The sequence below is a fragment of the Argiope bruennichi genome, chromosome 8 (assembly GCF_947563725.1).
Source record: "Argiope bruennichi chromosome 8, qqArgBrue1.1, whole genome shotgun sequence".
In the NCBI taxonomy this organism is placed as follows: Eukaryota; Metazoa; Arthropoda; class Arachnida; order Araneae; family Araneidae; genus Argiope; species Argiope bruennichi.
Window position 1 is genome coordinate 67,515,616 of NC_079158.1, and position 17,267 is coordinate 67,532,882.

Here is a 17,267-nt window from a genome sequence, read left to right on the forward strand (position 1 = left end):
ACGCGCTACCCCTATGCCAGGACGCCGGCAAACAAAATGTTATAATAGTTAGCTAAACCTGAGGAGATGACTATATTATGATATGTAATTTCGACTTTGAGGAGAGGATTAAATGTAGAAAAACTGAAGGTTTTTCTATTGGAAACCATTTTAAGAAAATAAAATATTGCTTTTTTTAATTCTTGAGTGAATTTATTACATAATCACCAATAAGTTCATGAAAGGTCTATAATTGTGTCGACAATTCTTTGTGTTTTTGAAAACAAAACATTTTTTTTTAAAATTTCCTATCAAGATACCATCATTTTCAGGCAATAATTTACTTGTCTCATCTGATGACAAGCTCTGAAACTTATGATTACCATGAAAAAAAAAATCGTAGTTAACAATGTACGTTGAGAAAAATAATGTAAAAATCTAATACCAGACTATAAAAAAATATAAATTAGCTCATTAATTTAACTAGACTAACAAAAATCTAATAATAAAGCTTCCCCCATTGCCTGAAATCGATTTTAATATTTCCCCATTAATACCAAGAATAGTGAGTATATTTAGCCTCATGTACGTGCTTTTGTCTGCCGTCAAATTAATGATTGCTCGCAGCCGAGTAAATGTTCCGTCATTCCCCAGAGTGAAAAGTTCCATTACATCTAAGTACTTTTGGTCATGTGGGGAGGGATTGATATACGCAATGGAATTACCACTTATGTATTGCGATGGAATTTAGATAAATATTTTAATAAGCTGAGTGGCTCTCTTAGTTTCTTGAATATTTTTACCTACATTAAAGTTAATCGGATGATTGTATGTCCCTATAAAATACCAGTGACCTTAGAAGAAATAGACTGATCCTCTGAAAACTTGAAATATTATTATAATATCCTTGACTAATTATTATTTCAAAATTATTTGAAAATTGATTTGATGAAACGTTCATAGTAAAACATTTATGGTATCATGAGATATTTTATATAAAATTCTTTTAATTGTGGCTGAAATGAAATAATTTACAAGATGAAATTGATATGTGAATAGATTGTTATGGAGAAAACCTTCATTGGAAAAATTTCATGTCTAGCTGTTTCGATATTCTTACAGAACATGACACATCCTTATATTTATTTTTTATGAATTCCATTTTATAAAACAAACTTATATGCAAATGAGAAATCGCTAATTAAAAAAAAACCATGCTCCCCACGTTGCATTAATTTGGTAGGTGCAACCACTGGGAAAGTGCAACAGGTGGCTTTGCATAGGGCATTGCACTGATGTTTACACAATTAGGATTCTGAAATGAAAGATCACACGGGGTTTATGTATATTATGACAGATTTACTACTATTCGCAATTTTTAGTTTATTTATATTTTTATAAATTTATTTGAATGTAAATCATATCTGATGTAAAGATTTCTCGATGTCAAAACTACTGCAATAGATTTCCAGCACTTACATTTTTATTTACTTTTTTTTTTTTGCAAATTTATTATCTTAATTTTTAACTTTAGGATTTCTATTTGATTCGTAACAGTTTGATATTTGAATTGAACATCACTTTTTGTTGTTGTTGTCACGTTTGAATCGAACTTCATAATTTAAGAATAAATATAAAATTTTAAAGTTTAGATTACCCCACTAATAACTTTTTATGCTAAATTGCACGGTAATTCAACAAGTGAAATTTTAAAAAGTTAATAAAATAAAAAAAAGTACAAAGAAATAAATTTAGATATAAGTATGATACATTAATCTAATGGCAATGATGTTGAATTTAAGCTATTATTAAGATGCTCAAACTCTTCCGAAGTTTTCCAATGAACTTATCATAAACAAATTTAAAACATTTAATTCTCTTAAGTATATTTTTTCTCTTATTTTCTTTTACAGGAGTGAGGCCATCTCGGTCCAAACGTAAAAATCTAGCAAGACTTTTATTTTACCCTAATCATGGCCCCAACACCTGGCCCCATCCCAGGCACTGTTGGACAAATTGACCCAGAAAGCGCCAATTTCATGATGACTCCCAGAAAAAGCACTACTGTAAGCACTAAAGGACTTCTTAATATGCCAGGACAAAACAATTGCTTTCTCAACAGCGCTGTGCAGGTAAGTCTCAATATTATATTAAATTAACTGTTACTTGTTATTATTATATGTAAATGTCATTTAAATATTAAGCAGGTTCACTTCAAAGCAATACTTCATTTACTTTCGTTTTATCTCATTTAATGTAGGCAATCGTAAGCGGGAAACTACCATTGACCGTAAAACTACCGTTGACTATTATTTAACCCTTTGCGCTCGGAAAAGTGATTCGATGTAAAATTATTCAGCTAACACAAGGACTTGCTTATTGCTATGAAAAAATATATATATTTATTATAATTTTAAGTTGAATTTTATCGAAAAATTAATTTACATTTTCTTACCATTCTTTAGGTAATTTAAAAAAAAATCAAAATTTAAATAAATAAAACGTCAAAATGATGCACCGTCTTGAATGGTGAGTAAGAGGCACCATCCAAATGCAAAGGGTTAAATATAGTTTGCTTCTCAATCGCGTTGATTTAAAACTGAATCAGTTGATTCAATTAAAAAAAATAGCTTGACTAACAGGAAAAAAATAATTTGACTAACAGAAAAAAATAATTATTTATCACCAATTTTTTTTCGATAAAATATCAAAAAAGTGAATTACGTACTATCTTTTGAAGTTTTTGACCTTTTAACGATAGTGCGAGAAAAAACTTTTGACAATTACAAAGATAATTATACTGAAGATATATTCTTCAATAATAAGAAAGAAATGAAACCATAGATTTAAGGAATTAACAGACATATTTAACCCTTCGCACTCGTATAAGCAATTCGATGCATATTTATTCACTTAATACACAGACTTGTTCATTGCTCCAAAAAATAAATATATATATAATTGTTTTACTTTACATTTTTCCGAATTATTTTCCACATCTTATCATTTTGTAGGTATTTTTAACAATAAAAATTAACAAAAATAAACAAATAAAGTTTCAAAATGATGCACCATTTTGAATAGTGAGTAAGAGGCACCAACCGCGTGCAAAGGGTTAAAGTCATATTATCAAGTCAAATTTATAATATATTATAATTCTGAAATTCTCCATTATCTTCGAATAATAATTTATGAGTGATTCATTTTTATTTAATGTTAGTTTAACATTTGTTACTATCTTATATTATTGTGTTCGTGTTTTGAATCCATTTTCGATGCAAATTGGATTAAATTCGTTTTATAAGCACATCTGATACACTTTGGCCATTTTTCTTTCTTTCACTAAAATTGCAGTTAGAATTTATTTCATTTCATAATAAAAAGCATAATAGCATTTCCAGTTTGTCTAACCCAATTAACCAACACAACGTATTTCTTGCTTACCAATTTAATTATTTTTTTACCAACTCTTGAAATAGCACGTTAAGTGGATCCGAAAGCAACAATACTTCATTATTCCACCTGCCTTTGCCATTCAAAACATCAGCAGGTGCTTTAGTTGCACAATTCATTTGGTTCTATTGCTATACAAGATAGACAAGGTTTAAACACAGGATTGTGAGGATTGAACACAAAAGACTTTCTTTTATCCTTTTTTGGGGGGGATTACAATTAAGTCTAACAAGGAGACAACTAGTTAGGAGCTTCGAATCATTATCCCCTCTGTGATTTTCTTTCTATAGTGTTCCAAGTAACGGACTGCAGTGATTGGAAGACTTCAGATCCCAAGTCGTTCAACCATGACGTTTCAGTCCATCGGTTACTATTCCCTCGTGATAACTCACTAGGTGGTTATAAGATCCTCAGGGCATAAACAGATCTCATCCTTTCAGTTTTTTATTGTTCCTTTTATTGGGTTTGTTATTTTTTGCTACCGATCATTAAGAAAGAAACCCCGCGAAGTAGAGTCTCACGCACATCTCTTTTCCAAATCCCGCGCTACTAGTTTTTCTCATGGCTGCATTTTTTTTATTTTCGTTTGCATCGGCTCTGATTACTGCATACGAGAATCTTTATTTGCAGCAGGTTGATAACGAACGGCACACATCTCAGTGGCTGGAATATTAAGCAGGTGCCAGTTAATGAAGGTCAACATCGGTGTGAAACGGTTTCGCGAGAAATGCGAGACCTTTTGCCACGAATTGCCGAAACATTCATGGCGAATATATTAAAATTTAGTGATCGAAAAGAATGATAGAATATGATATTGAAGATTATCTATACGTGTATGGATTATAAAAAACTGCTTGATTTCGATTTATTTAAAAATTAAGACTGATATCCCTAAGTATAACTTCTCTGTTTGATGCACTACATCGGCTACTGGAGGTGTATAATTGAAATGTGTTATAACAATGAAGACGGTCATCAGCCATCATTCCACATTTTAAACCTTCACTCCATATCAAAAGGAGTAAATCTGATTTAAATGTTTAGTCAATCTATGACACTAACCTATTGACACCGACCTGTGATTTAGATTAAAAATTGAAAAAATGACTATTAAATCAGTACAATGCCTTATTAAAGTAAAACTCTGAGCAATAACGTCAATTATAACCTTAAATTTATGAAACTTAATTCCAAATACTATTGAGGATGATAAAATATCAAGGTTGTTCAGATATTTTTTTAAAAAAAATCTTAATTTTGTAAATAAACAAAAAAGATAAATGGTTTTTCATACTGCATTCCATAATCCTTCGCCAATGGCTTTTTCTGGATATTAAATATATTTTACAGTTTATCAAAATTATTTCTGGTACCATTTTGATGTTCTGTACCGGTGCATTGCTTGATTTAGTTTAACATGTTGATGAGGATTAAAATTAGCAATCATCACTAAATTTTTATTGTTCAATTTGCTCTCCTTGTTTTTCTTTTTTGTGATACATAATATTTGCAAAATATTCAAATAAACTGTGTGTCTAAATATGAAGTTTTTTTCTGCCATATATTTTACTCTTCAGAAATGAGAAATCGTTTTTCATGATAAATGGTGAAAAAAATCATAAATAGATTTAGTGTTTTTTTTTTTAATTAGACATAATCTTGGATCAATTGAATCTCAAAAATTAGATGTCGTCGCTACAATGCCCCAATCTCTGATGTATCATAATAATTTATCGCGGTTCTGTGATATTGGCCTGCATCGGATAATATGTGTTTTATTTTATTTAAACTTCTGTACATTATCGATTTTGATATTTTAGCTTATTTGATGGGATCGGTGCGTTGCATTATTTAAAACCAGACCTAAACTGATTTTTGACAGACGACTGCCTCTTTTGTTACTGCACCAAACCCGAAACACAACCAGGCCGGTTATTTTTAAATCAATGTTTCGGAACAGGCGGCGCAACTCGTGCTAGACGATCTAAGATTTCAGTGCAGCTCAGACAAACCAGAAGTTGATTTTCGTACCGACTCCCGACAACCGCAATACGATGAGAAAAGAGACCCGCCAAAGGTAGAAACCGGTTCCCTATACCTGCCATTAAAAAACACTAAAAACAAGAAAAACTTTTTTTTCTGGAGGCTTGTGTTGGCCGTGTGTGACCCCAACCAGTCCCTTCGGCGTCTCAGTGTGAAACTGGGTAGTAACAGCAAAGAACCCGGAATGGCTGCTGCTGACCACGTGATTTCTTCTGTGTGGACACTCGAAATAAATCTCAACAATCCACAATGGCTTTTCATCTGTTTCCTTGAAAGATAGCTTGACAATACCGGAAAGAGTTTACTTGAGAGAGTCGACATTTTATGAAGGTTTCCCAGCTTTTGAAGGAACCAAGGAAATAGAATAATTATTAAGATTGTGCATCGAATGCTTTATTTCGTTATTTAACCAACAAATAAAAGATCATTCAATTTATGAAAATCTGTTATAATGTTATATAATTTAATTTCATTAGGAAATGAATTAATTTAACATTAGTAACATCACTTCCAATTACAATTTTTATATAGAGATTCAGTGGCAAGCATCTCGAACCGAGTACTAGCATCCACACGGAATATTAAATGCATTCATAAGTAAAAATTTTCAGAAAATGAGATTCAGTTTCGATTTACACAATTATGAAAAAAGTCAATATGGGGTGATATAAATAATTTTTTTGTGGCAACTTCTGATTCATCTTTCTAATTTATTGAATTTTCAATGCCAGATTGGTTGAACCAAGTAAATCTGGATTTCAGGCACTGTGCTGGCAAAAGAATCTCTATATTTAAGATTCCAATTAATTCGTGAACTAACAATTTTGTCAAATAATTTTTTAAAAGTATGTTAATAATATATCTTAAAGAAAAAATATCGCCTCATATTTATTTTTTAAATATAAATATTAAATTTTGTTATCGACTCACTAATTCTAAGATATCATATATTTATTTTTTACTCTACTAACATCTATAGATTCCAATAATGAACTTACAAGTTGTTTTCGACAAATTAAATATATCTTGTTACTTTATAATATGTTGAAATTGTATATTTTCCAGTGGAAGAATATCTGCCTTTTAATGATTTTGATTTCCTGAAAGGTGTAAAATTATTAAAACCTAACTTTTTAGTCATGAAGTAGTAACAACTTTGAACTGTTTTGTTTTAGAATGGAATTATGCTTTAAGAAATGATTTATTGTTCTATGGTGTGTTTTTATGCAAAAAAAAAAAAAAAAAAGTGTTTAAGGTAGTAAAAAGACAATTATTCACTTATAAAATAACACCAATCAATGCGGTAAAAATACATTTTTAAAAAATATATGAAATATGACATTAACAAAATAAAATATTTCATTTTGTGAAAATTATAATTGCAAATTTTTAAGCACCTAGATTAGAACTATTAACTGCTTTTTTTTTATTATTATCTAATCAAAACTTACCACTTCTGAAATATGCTGTCTTATTGATTGAATAAAGAACCCATTGAAGATTAGGACTTGACGTGTTTGGGAATTGTGTGTAATTTTTGAGTCAAATGATTAATATAATATAATAATATCATTTTTTATGTAGAATAATTTAATGTTGATTAATATAAATTTCAGAAGCGATGATTTGATGACCATATCATGCACGGACACGACGATTAAGGGGTTAAATTTTTCCTATTTTGTCTATTTGGAAAGGAAAACAAAACAATTTCTCCGTTCTAGATTTGGTAGATAAGTTTTAACATGATTAAAAATTAGAAAATAATACTTATATAACATAATTTTGCAGATGCGTGACCGAAAAGAAGGCAGTTTTTAATACATGTCAATTTAATTTTCCGCGGGAGGTTATAATTTGTACAATGATACACGTCTGTTTACATCGCGACCAAGAGTAAAATGTGAGAAGCTTTTCCCTCACGGTTTTTTACTGTGAGACTCTTATAGTGATTCTTTGACAAGCGAATTTAGAAAATGAGAATCTTAATATCTTTAAAAAAAAAACAACGCCGTAGGTGATAGGGGTTTTTATCCCTTCGTGTGGTGTGTGAAAGTCCAAACTCAGCAATTTTTTAGAGCGCGCATTAGAAATAATTAAATAAAAAAGTGGATTTGGATCAGGAAATAAGAGAAAATTTTAGAATTAAGTAACATGGCTTAGTTCAAGATAAAAAAAATATATATAAGAAATTATTTAAGATTTAACTGAAATTAAGAGATATCATTGTATATATAATGATATTTGTGAGGGAATTTAACAAAAAATAATTATTTAAAATATTTTCAATGAAATCTTTTTAAGACTAGATTTTTTTTCTTCTTAATCATCTTTGCTTAGTAATGTTGAAAAGGACCGATATGATAGATAGAAGCACAGATATGATCATGTGAGAAATTTCAAAATATTTTTCTGTATGACTCCCCATTTAAGAAATATTGATTTTAAATAAAATTCTACTCTCATGTAAAAAAAAAAAAAGTACTTAACCGATGTTTAAAGTTCGCTGTGATTTGAAGTGGTTTTTTTTTTATTTATTTATTTCATTTATCCGGTCCATATGGCATAACGCAACCCATTTCTCCAATTAAGTCCAGGCTATCTAAAACACAGGAAGTATGCTATTTTGACGACGTTAAACGCTAGGCAAGGGAATCGGACCATATATCGGGAATTGTTCCTTCTCTCCTGCAAGGAACAATGAACGCAGATCAGCGAACCATAGACAGGGCATGGAGCTCTGCAATAACGTTTAACAGTTCTTTTTTCTTTATGAGGGTTTTGCGCGAGGGGTGTTGTGGCAACCGCTGTTTCCGTTCTTGATCGTTGTGTAAATTCAGAAGGTCCGGGTTCCCCTCATGCATACGACATATATTCCTAAATGAGATTGTAGAATAATGGTCAGTTTATCGAATCAATGATGTGAAAATACAATCGATAGTGAAATGGTTTTTTAATTGATGCTTATTTCAAAAATTTTTTTTGAATGATAGGTTTTTATGTTTTATAAATTAAACATTTTTTTGTCTTGCGACCACATTTTGAAAACATAATGCTACACGACCTCATCAAATGACCACGGTCGAATTAAGCTTTGTAGATGTCTTTAGGCCATGCATCTTTCAACCATACTCTTTTTTCCTTCTAAACTTCCAAAACCAGATATATTTTTATTGCTTTGAATAAAGCTTTAAAAAAAATCAAATTACTTCTGAATACAATGATATCTGTTTTTATTATATCTAAAAATAAATGAATTCGAAAAATAATTCGAATTAATGGCAACTTCCAATGCAAAATTTAAAAGGATTATGGTAATGTTAAATCTTTTTGATTGATTATTAACCCTTCGTACTCGGAAAAATAATTCAATGCATAATTATTCACCTAATTCAAAGATTTGTTTATTGCTTTGAAAAATAAACATACATAATTGTTTTAAGTCGAATTTCTTTGAAAAATTAATCTAAATCTTTTTACCATTCTTTTGGCGTTTTTAACAATAAAAATTTAAAAATAAATAAAGAAAACGTCAAAATGATGCCCCGTCTTGAATGGTGAGTGAGAGGCACCTTCCGAGTGTAAAGGGTTAAAATCGCTCTTGTCATTGGTTTATGTTAACATTTTCATAAACATTTACACTTCGTAAAAATTTTCATAAACAAATTATCTGAACACATAACTTCTTCTTAACAATCTTCTTCAATAATAACAATTTTCTTCTTCCGAAGATTTTATATTGTAAGTCATATATGATTGTCTACTAATACTGTAATATATTGTATCCGTAGAGGAAAATACCGACTAGTCAAAAAATGTATAATTAAATCCGTCTTCCTCATTATGAAGTTTCTTATATAACCCTAATCATTTGGGTTATGTATGAAATATTGATTTTATTTATGTTTTAAAAAGTCCATCCGGATCCTGTCCCATTGATTCAAAGACGCATTTTTGATTTAAGTCCAATGCAAATAAATCTGAAATAATAAAAATTAATGCAAAGAATGGCACTCATGCTCTTTAGGTACAAGTATGCCGGCTTCCTGGCATAGGGGTAGCGCGTCTTCCTCGTGATCTGGGCGTTCCGGGTTCGAGACCCGGTTTGGGCATGGTTGTTCTATCTGTAAGATGTGTGAATGCGCCCTTCTGTATAAAGGGGCTGTGCAAGCGAATGAGTGATGAGTGAGTAGCAAAGTCGTACTCTTGGCTCTAGTTGGCGCTACTAAAAAAACAAGAGACGCTCCCCCTACGGCTTAAATCGCTGTCTTCGTAACAGCGGGCTTGTCCGTGGCAAGTGCCATAAGAGACAACAACAGGTACAAGTATCGAAAATGGATTTGTTACAATTTTGACTCGGGTGGGAATTATTTCGGGCCACTCATTGTGGATTTAATTCAAAAACATATTTAAAAGTGTGGCAATATTCCCGTAAGTTTGTAAAATCAAAGATTAATATTAAACTTATCTGCCATCCGAAGAAATTACTCATTTCCATATTCGCGTTTGATATTTTTTTTCCTACTAAATGAAAAGTATTAAAAAATGATTGAAAATTTCACTATTTTCATTTAGTATTTGGATGTAGTATTTGCAGTATTTGGATGTGATGTAGGAAGATCCATAACTAAGTGGTCTCAGTACGTTGAACACTGACTAGAAAAGTCTGTTTGAAGACAATTGTTGTAACTTTGTTAAGCAAGCATCTATTAAAAGACCCAACAGGTGCAACAATCAGAATGAGTCATCCTACTTTTCATTTTCACTCAGACGAAGTAGTCCCAAGTAGCAAGCACCCATGCATAACCCGAAAAGAAAAAAATTCCTCCCATCTTCTGTGGGAACCACTTGTTGATTCGCTTCGTGGTTTTACAAATTATTTCATTTGTTTCAAATTAGCTTTTTCTTGCTCGCTTTCGTAACGAAACGATACATCCTTACTTAACACGAAGATATCTTTTAATGTTATTATGAATATTCGCATGAGACATGGTTATTTCTGCAAGCATGGTTATTGCAATCTATGCTCACGATCGATTAAAAGTGCTGCATATTAATCCGTGAGTTTTTCGTTGTCAAATGATTCTCTATTCTTCGAGCAATAGGTGAATTTGTGCATGATTTTCCATTTGTCCTATTTTCCATTATATTAATCTGTTTGAGGCACTGCACAAAATCGTTATCTGTCCAAAGACTGATCATATGATTCATAAATCTTATGTGGAAGATTATGCACTCTTTTCTTTGTGGACATAGCATTAATTCAGCAATTTCATATGGGTGTTCATGGTTTTGATGTACAAAATATTTCAATATTGTGCCTTTTATTATACCAGGGGTGTTACTAAGCTTCATAGCTTTAGTTACCTTCAATTTAAGTTAATTAAGCATTAGAATTACCCCCAGTACATACATTTTACACCAAGTTAAATATTCCCAAAATTTATACGAATATATTTTAAAGCTGTTGATATAGCTGATCAGAATTTAGTTTTAAATCCTATCAGTCGATATTCTGTATAATAAAACTACATTTTGAACGAAGGTTATATAATTTCTTAATTATATGATTTATTCTGGATTATCGAGCATTAATTGAGCTATAATCTGTTGAATCAACAAAATCCACAGATTAATATGTCTTAATTTCGATTAACTAAGGTCATCAAATAAAGAATTATCTGCAAATTTTTGGATTCTATTTCTGGTTTGATTCATTCGGACTTTTATGATATTTCTCTTAATATCAGTGTCATAGAAGCACTAATATTTTGCTCTCACAATGTCTGGGTACAACCTCCCTATCTCTTAGTCGCTATGACACTGCGTCGACCTACATAATTGTCTTAAAGTGACATAAGTATCGTTTTTGCCTCCATGTCACCCCTGTGACTGTCGTTCAGGGTATCGTTACCCTTTCTGTCTGTCTCCCTATTACCACCACTGTCGAATAACCCTATATTTTTGACAGAATTGCATCATTTTGGGAGCGGAATTTTTCTGCCTCCCTATTACCACCACTGTCGAATAACCCTATATTTTTGACAGAATTGCATCATTTTGAGAACGGATACAACTTCTATTTACTGATATTAGGCTCTTTTCAAATGGGTCAAAGTTTCTACGGTTTTGATCGCTTGATCACGCTTTTATTGTTATGTCATTAGTTTAAAACTGAGAACAATGACCACCATCAGAAAGTAATGCTCACTCTGTGCGTGGTCGCTTTTTATTAAACTAAATTCTTCAGTAACAATGGTTATGCTACTTCCTTGGCAAGGAATCCTGCTTTCTATCGGATCATTTTCTCTTTCATTACGTTAAGTTGCGAGTTAAGCCGAATTAACTTGTGATTTTTACTTTCTTTTAACAAATATAGATGCTGAAGAAGGATGACTGCTTTAGCTATCCATTGATAGATAATATGCATTTTCGATTAAAACGTGGCTGAAAAGACAGATGCTACATTTTTTTGCAATCATAACCAAGAGAAACATATTGCCATATAATCTCAACATGTTCTCTAAAAAAGTGATTTCTTTATCAATGTTACTTTATTGCCACATATTTAATCGTTTTCCCTATTTTAATAACAAACAAATGTAACTCGTAGCAGACGATAATTTAGATATAGTTTTCATAGAATACAGGAAGATAAAAATAAATCAATTTGAAGCAACAGTAAAAAAAATTTAAATTTGCCTCACAAATAATAAATTTAATAATGAATAAATTCAACATACTTATAAATAATTTGAATTTTCAAGTATTTGATTTCAATATCACTAATAGCTTTCATTATATCTTTATTAAATGTTTTAAATAGAAAATAATTTTAAATAAAAATAGAAATGTATATAAGATTAAGATAAAAAGTTTCAGTAATCTAATAATAGTCACAAACAAAGCTGATATAATATCAAGAAATTTAACTAATTCTTAATAAAATAGAATTTCAAACAATAGATGAGAGATTTAATTAAAAACAAGTGATCGAATGCATTAAGCCTGTTAGATTCCCGTTAGATTTGATCAATTTAAATCTTACTATCAACTCATCATTAAATGTAAATTAATCTCTCTATTAGCTCATAAACAAAGTTTAAAAGTAGTTTGTCGTTGCTAATTTTATCAATCTGAATGTTCACCTTAACACCATTTATAAAAGATTATTATCATAGTTGTTGAAACACGCAGTATTATAATGCGTGAAACATACTGATTCTATCTTCTATTATCCTTGCCCTAATATTCATTGTATCATGACGGGACTCTAAAATAAAAAAAAGAAATGTTGATTATTCTTAAACGGTCTAAAAATATCTTTTCTTTCAATTTCGCCTCACTGAGTCTAGACGCCAACTCGTTTGTTAAGAACAATAGCCATATGATTGAACCACTTGTAGTCTTTATTTAAAAATGGCAAGCAATTTTTGTTTTTGATTGATTTTTTTAACCGATACGGTCATATCTTAAAAAATAGCTCCGCCATCTCAAAGGGAACTATGACTTCAATAATATAATTCAATGTGCTTGGTTTTATTTAGATTGATAAGAATTCAGGCCGAAGTGAACATTCTAGGAAACTATTAAGAACCGTATTGAACAACAATATATATAATAAAAAGGAGAAATTTCTACATAGGAGAATTTCTCTTTTTGAACTTATTCACAGTCAGGTAAAATTGGCCAATTTTACAGATTAGAATGATACGACTTAAATTTCATTTCCTTTATTTCTTGGAATAAACTGGTTTTAAAATTGTTTTGGTTTAAAAACATACATCAATCCAGAGAAATAATTTTCTATTTTACGCCAAAATCTCACATCGCCGTAAAAATTTTCATGGAGATTAATGTAAATTTAAATTTAATATTTATTATTTAATAATTTTAATAGACCGTTAAGGATGAATATAAGATATGTATTTCTTAAGACACTTGAAGAGGTTGAAATTTTTTACATCGAGAATCAAATCTAAAAGCAGTCTCGAACTGAATTCCTTTTGCGTTATTTAACAACTTATTTTAATAAATGCTGTGATCTTAAAGTTTATCTTTGTTGTCCAATTTTTTTTATGACTTTTGAGCAACTCGTAGATTTTTACTATAGCATTGTATATAAAAAAAACATTTGCAATCTACTTAACAATCTAATCTTGGCGCAATTTCTTAGTAGGAATTCATCTTCAAAATGTTCTTTTTGAATTATGCTTGTTTTTATAAAGCATTATACAAAAAAGGAAAAAAAAAAAAAAAATACTAGCGCCATAGTTTTTTTCCATAATAAATTATTCTATTCTATTTGTTATTCGACATATTGAATTCATCCATTTTGCATTCCCTATTAGCGCAAATTGAACAACAACATTGTTACGTTATCTTTGTGACATTGGCTAGCATTCAAAATATTGGGCGAAATCGTAGAATATCGTATAATATCTTGGGCTAATAAGGTTGCAAACTACCCCTATGTATGCACAATTTACAATAAAGAAACTAAACCCAGTTAGTACAGAACGTTGCTCAATATTGTTCAATATTATATTATTAAATATTCAATAATATTATAAAATATTGCGAATACTGTTTAATATCATATAATATTGTATAATATACATATGCTACTAGGGAAATCGATTAAATGATAATTAGTTGGAGAGGATATAATTTAATGATAAATGATAGCTTTGAAAACTGGTGAATGAGAGTTCTCGAAAACTAAGCACAATTTCAGTCTTTATTATTATAAAGATTTTATGCCTAACGAACAAGATTGTTCTATAATATGAGGCTCTTTGATTAATTCCATGTAGTAGATGTGTAGAAATGAGCTCTGATTTATGAAATAAGCCAACTTATGACTTTTAAAAGAGATATGTCAGCTGTACTTTATTTAAATCGGAGAACATGTACCGTCTTCTCTCATGTTTATTCAGATGTTGACGTGAACTCAGTCATATTGCTCTTGGCTTAAAATAAATTAGGTCAAGATCAACTGGAGTCGTGGAATCGAAACCTCGAGTTATTCTTCTAGATTCAGTCTATTATCAATTATTATCTACAACTGTTATAATTACATAAAAGTTGTTCGGATTTTCAATCATGTTTCTTCGATAGGTATCGTGACTTAGTTAATTTTATGTTGTCATCTTACGAGATTTATTTATATAAAAAATCGTGCTAACATGCTTTGCAATTAATTCTATGACAAGGTTATTGTTTAAGCTTACAAGATCATGCATCTTCTGATATCAAACATTCTTTATCGATAGTCATTAAGAATCAATATAACACTGCTTTCTACTTATTCATATAATAAGAAAATTAAGGTTGTTTTAATTAAATCTTTTCTTTCGTGATTGTAAATGTGTACTGTTGGAGATGCTTAATGAGAATAAAATGTTTTTTACAGGTTCTCTGGCACTTGGATGCATTTCGAAGAAGTTTTCGAGAACTATCCGGTCATTCCTGCATGGCAGATTCTTGCATTTTCTGTGCCTTAAAGGTAATAAATATTTTTTAACATTTTTTTTAAATAATTAAGAAATTCTATAATTTTATTAACTTATTGTATAAAGCCAATTATGGAAACATTTTATGGATACTTTTTCAGTAACCACTCTTCACTATTCTATAATATTGCAGATATTGAATGAAATGATATTATACAATATTGCAAATATTGAATAAAACGATATTGTACAATATTGCAAATATTGAATAAAATGATATTGTACAACATTGCAAATACTGAATAAAATGATATTCTACAACATTGTAAATACTGAATAAAATATCATATAATGTTGTAAATACTAATTGATGCAATATTATTCAATATTCCTAATTATAATATTGCACAATATTTCAAATTATGATATTGTACAATATTTCAAGCTATGATATTGTACAATATTTCAAATTGATATTTTACGATATTCCAAATTGTATACATCATCATTAGTTGCAATATTACAAATGTGATACAATATTGGAATATTTACAATGTTCGAATATTGTGCAGTATTTATTTTTTGTGCTGTCGAGGTTAAATAAATCCCCTTTTAACCAGTAGATTAGATACTTTTGCAATTTTGTTTAATTTTAAATTCATAATTCTCACATTTAGTATTTAAAAATTAAAGAGCTCATTCTGGTTTAAATTTAAATTATTAATTTATTAATTCTTCAAAATTTAGACAAGCAAATGATATTCAAAAGAGAATATTGCTAAGCAGGACTTTTTTACCATTACAATATAGTTGAATCAAACAAGTTTTTTTTTTTTCCGTCGTACAATTATCTTTGTTTGTTTTTTCTTCAGTAATTTCAGTTTCTTTTTCTCTTGACTACAAATTAAACCTAGCAGATAGAAGTTAATAATTAAGTCAGTACAATTTATCTGGTAATATCTATTTACATTTTAATACTTTTGACCACCCAAAAATATTCTTATCTCTTTGATTATAAATGGTGAGTTTCATTCGAGCACGAAATATGCTAATCTGCGTGTGCGTTTTGCTCACTTTTTACGTATATACAATTCTTTGGATGTGGGTGGCAGAGGTTCAAGGCCATATGTAAGTGTTACCATGGCAACTTCATGTTTCCCTTCCGATAACACGTGTGCAGTTTGACAGTGAATGGGGTTCTACATCGCGGTTTCTCATACATCATCTATTGTTTAACCAACACCTGTTACGCTCTATATAAAAAGCTGATTCATAGAGATTTGTGTATAATATGCGCACATAATAAAATGGTAATAACAGAAAAATATATGCTAGTATTGTTATTTTCTAATTTTATCTATCTGAATAGAGTATGTAATTAACATAATAAAAAAATTTCCTTATAGAATAATCAGTTTATAAAGTAAGAAAAAGTTTTTAAGAGAATTAAATGACAATGTATATGAGAACTGATAAGAAAAATTTATGGAAAAAAATCAAATTATATTTTTCAGACTGCTTTCTAATCTCAATTTTTAAAAATTAATAATATTTTCTACTACTCATCAGTTTTGATTCTGAATTACATAAACTTCCAATATAAAGAGTTATTTTTCGACGAAATCACGCGTAATTCCCAAATTTAAATGAAAGTCTTTTTCATTACATTATACTTTATTTTTACATCCTCTGAAAAACTGCAATGGAAATAATGGCTTTTTCTGCATATGTAATAAATGAGAGAAAATAATATATACTTTTATTAAAATGATTTTTCATATAATAAAAGTAAAAGTGAAATAAACATAATAAATATATTTTGGGATATTGCATTTTACTCGACCTTTTAAATTTTACTGAAAGAGATATGAAATTACTATCAGAGAAACACTGATTTACTTATTTGTTATTTACCACTGAATTAACGATTTCGTCTAGGGGAAGGGGGATGACCACTCCATAATAAATTAGTGACAAGGAAAAAAGGACGTTATTTTATATAGAACTGCAGAAAGGGGTTGTAAGGGACTTGAAGATACTGTATGAAAACATTTATTTCCCTTCTTAAAAGCTAATGTAATGAAGAAGTGCGATAAAATCTCTACTTTGGCATGTAAATGCCATACATGGTATGTGAGGATGTCGTAGAAATATACTTTGGCATTTTGTGCTCACAACGATAACGCAGCAATTAAAATCTATCTAATAACCTTTTCAAGAAAAAATGAAATGCTACATTTGTTGTAAATTACAGAATTGATATCGTAGAAGTCAATGTACTTTGTATTAACGTTTCAACAAAGTACTAAGAAATTTAGGAAGAGTACAAGTACGGTA

The 17,267-nt window shown here is 29.8% G+C and overlaps 1 protein-coding gene across 2 annotated transcripts in view; it reads left to right on the plus strand.

Moving 5' to 3' along the window:
- The window catches only part of LOC129980825 (uncharacterized), a 48,650-nt gene that overhangs the window by 19,945 nt on the left and 11,438 nt on the right, over positions 1-17,267 (plus strand). For both annotated transcript variants that reach the window (XM_056091227.1, XM_056091228.1), the window contains exons 2-3: positions 1,893-2,111; positions 14,891-14,983. In XM_056091227.1, coding sequence (XP_055947202.1) covers positions 1,953-2,111; positions 14,891-14,983 — 252 coding nt within the window. In that variant the 5' untranslated portion in view covers positions 1,893-1,952. The remainder of the gene's footprint in view (positions 1-1,892; positions 2,112-14,890; positions 14,984-17,267) is intronic.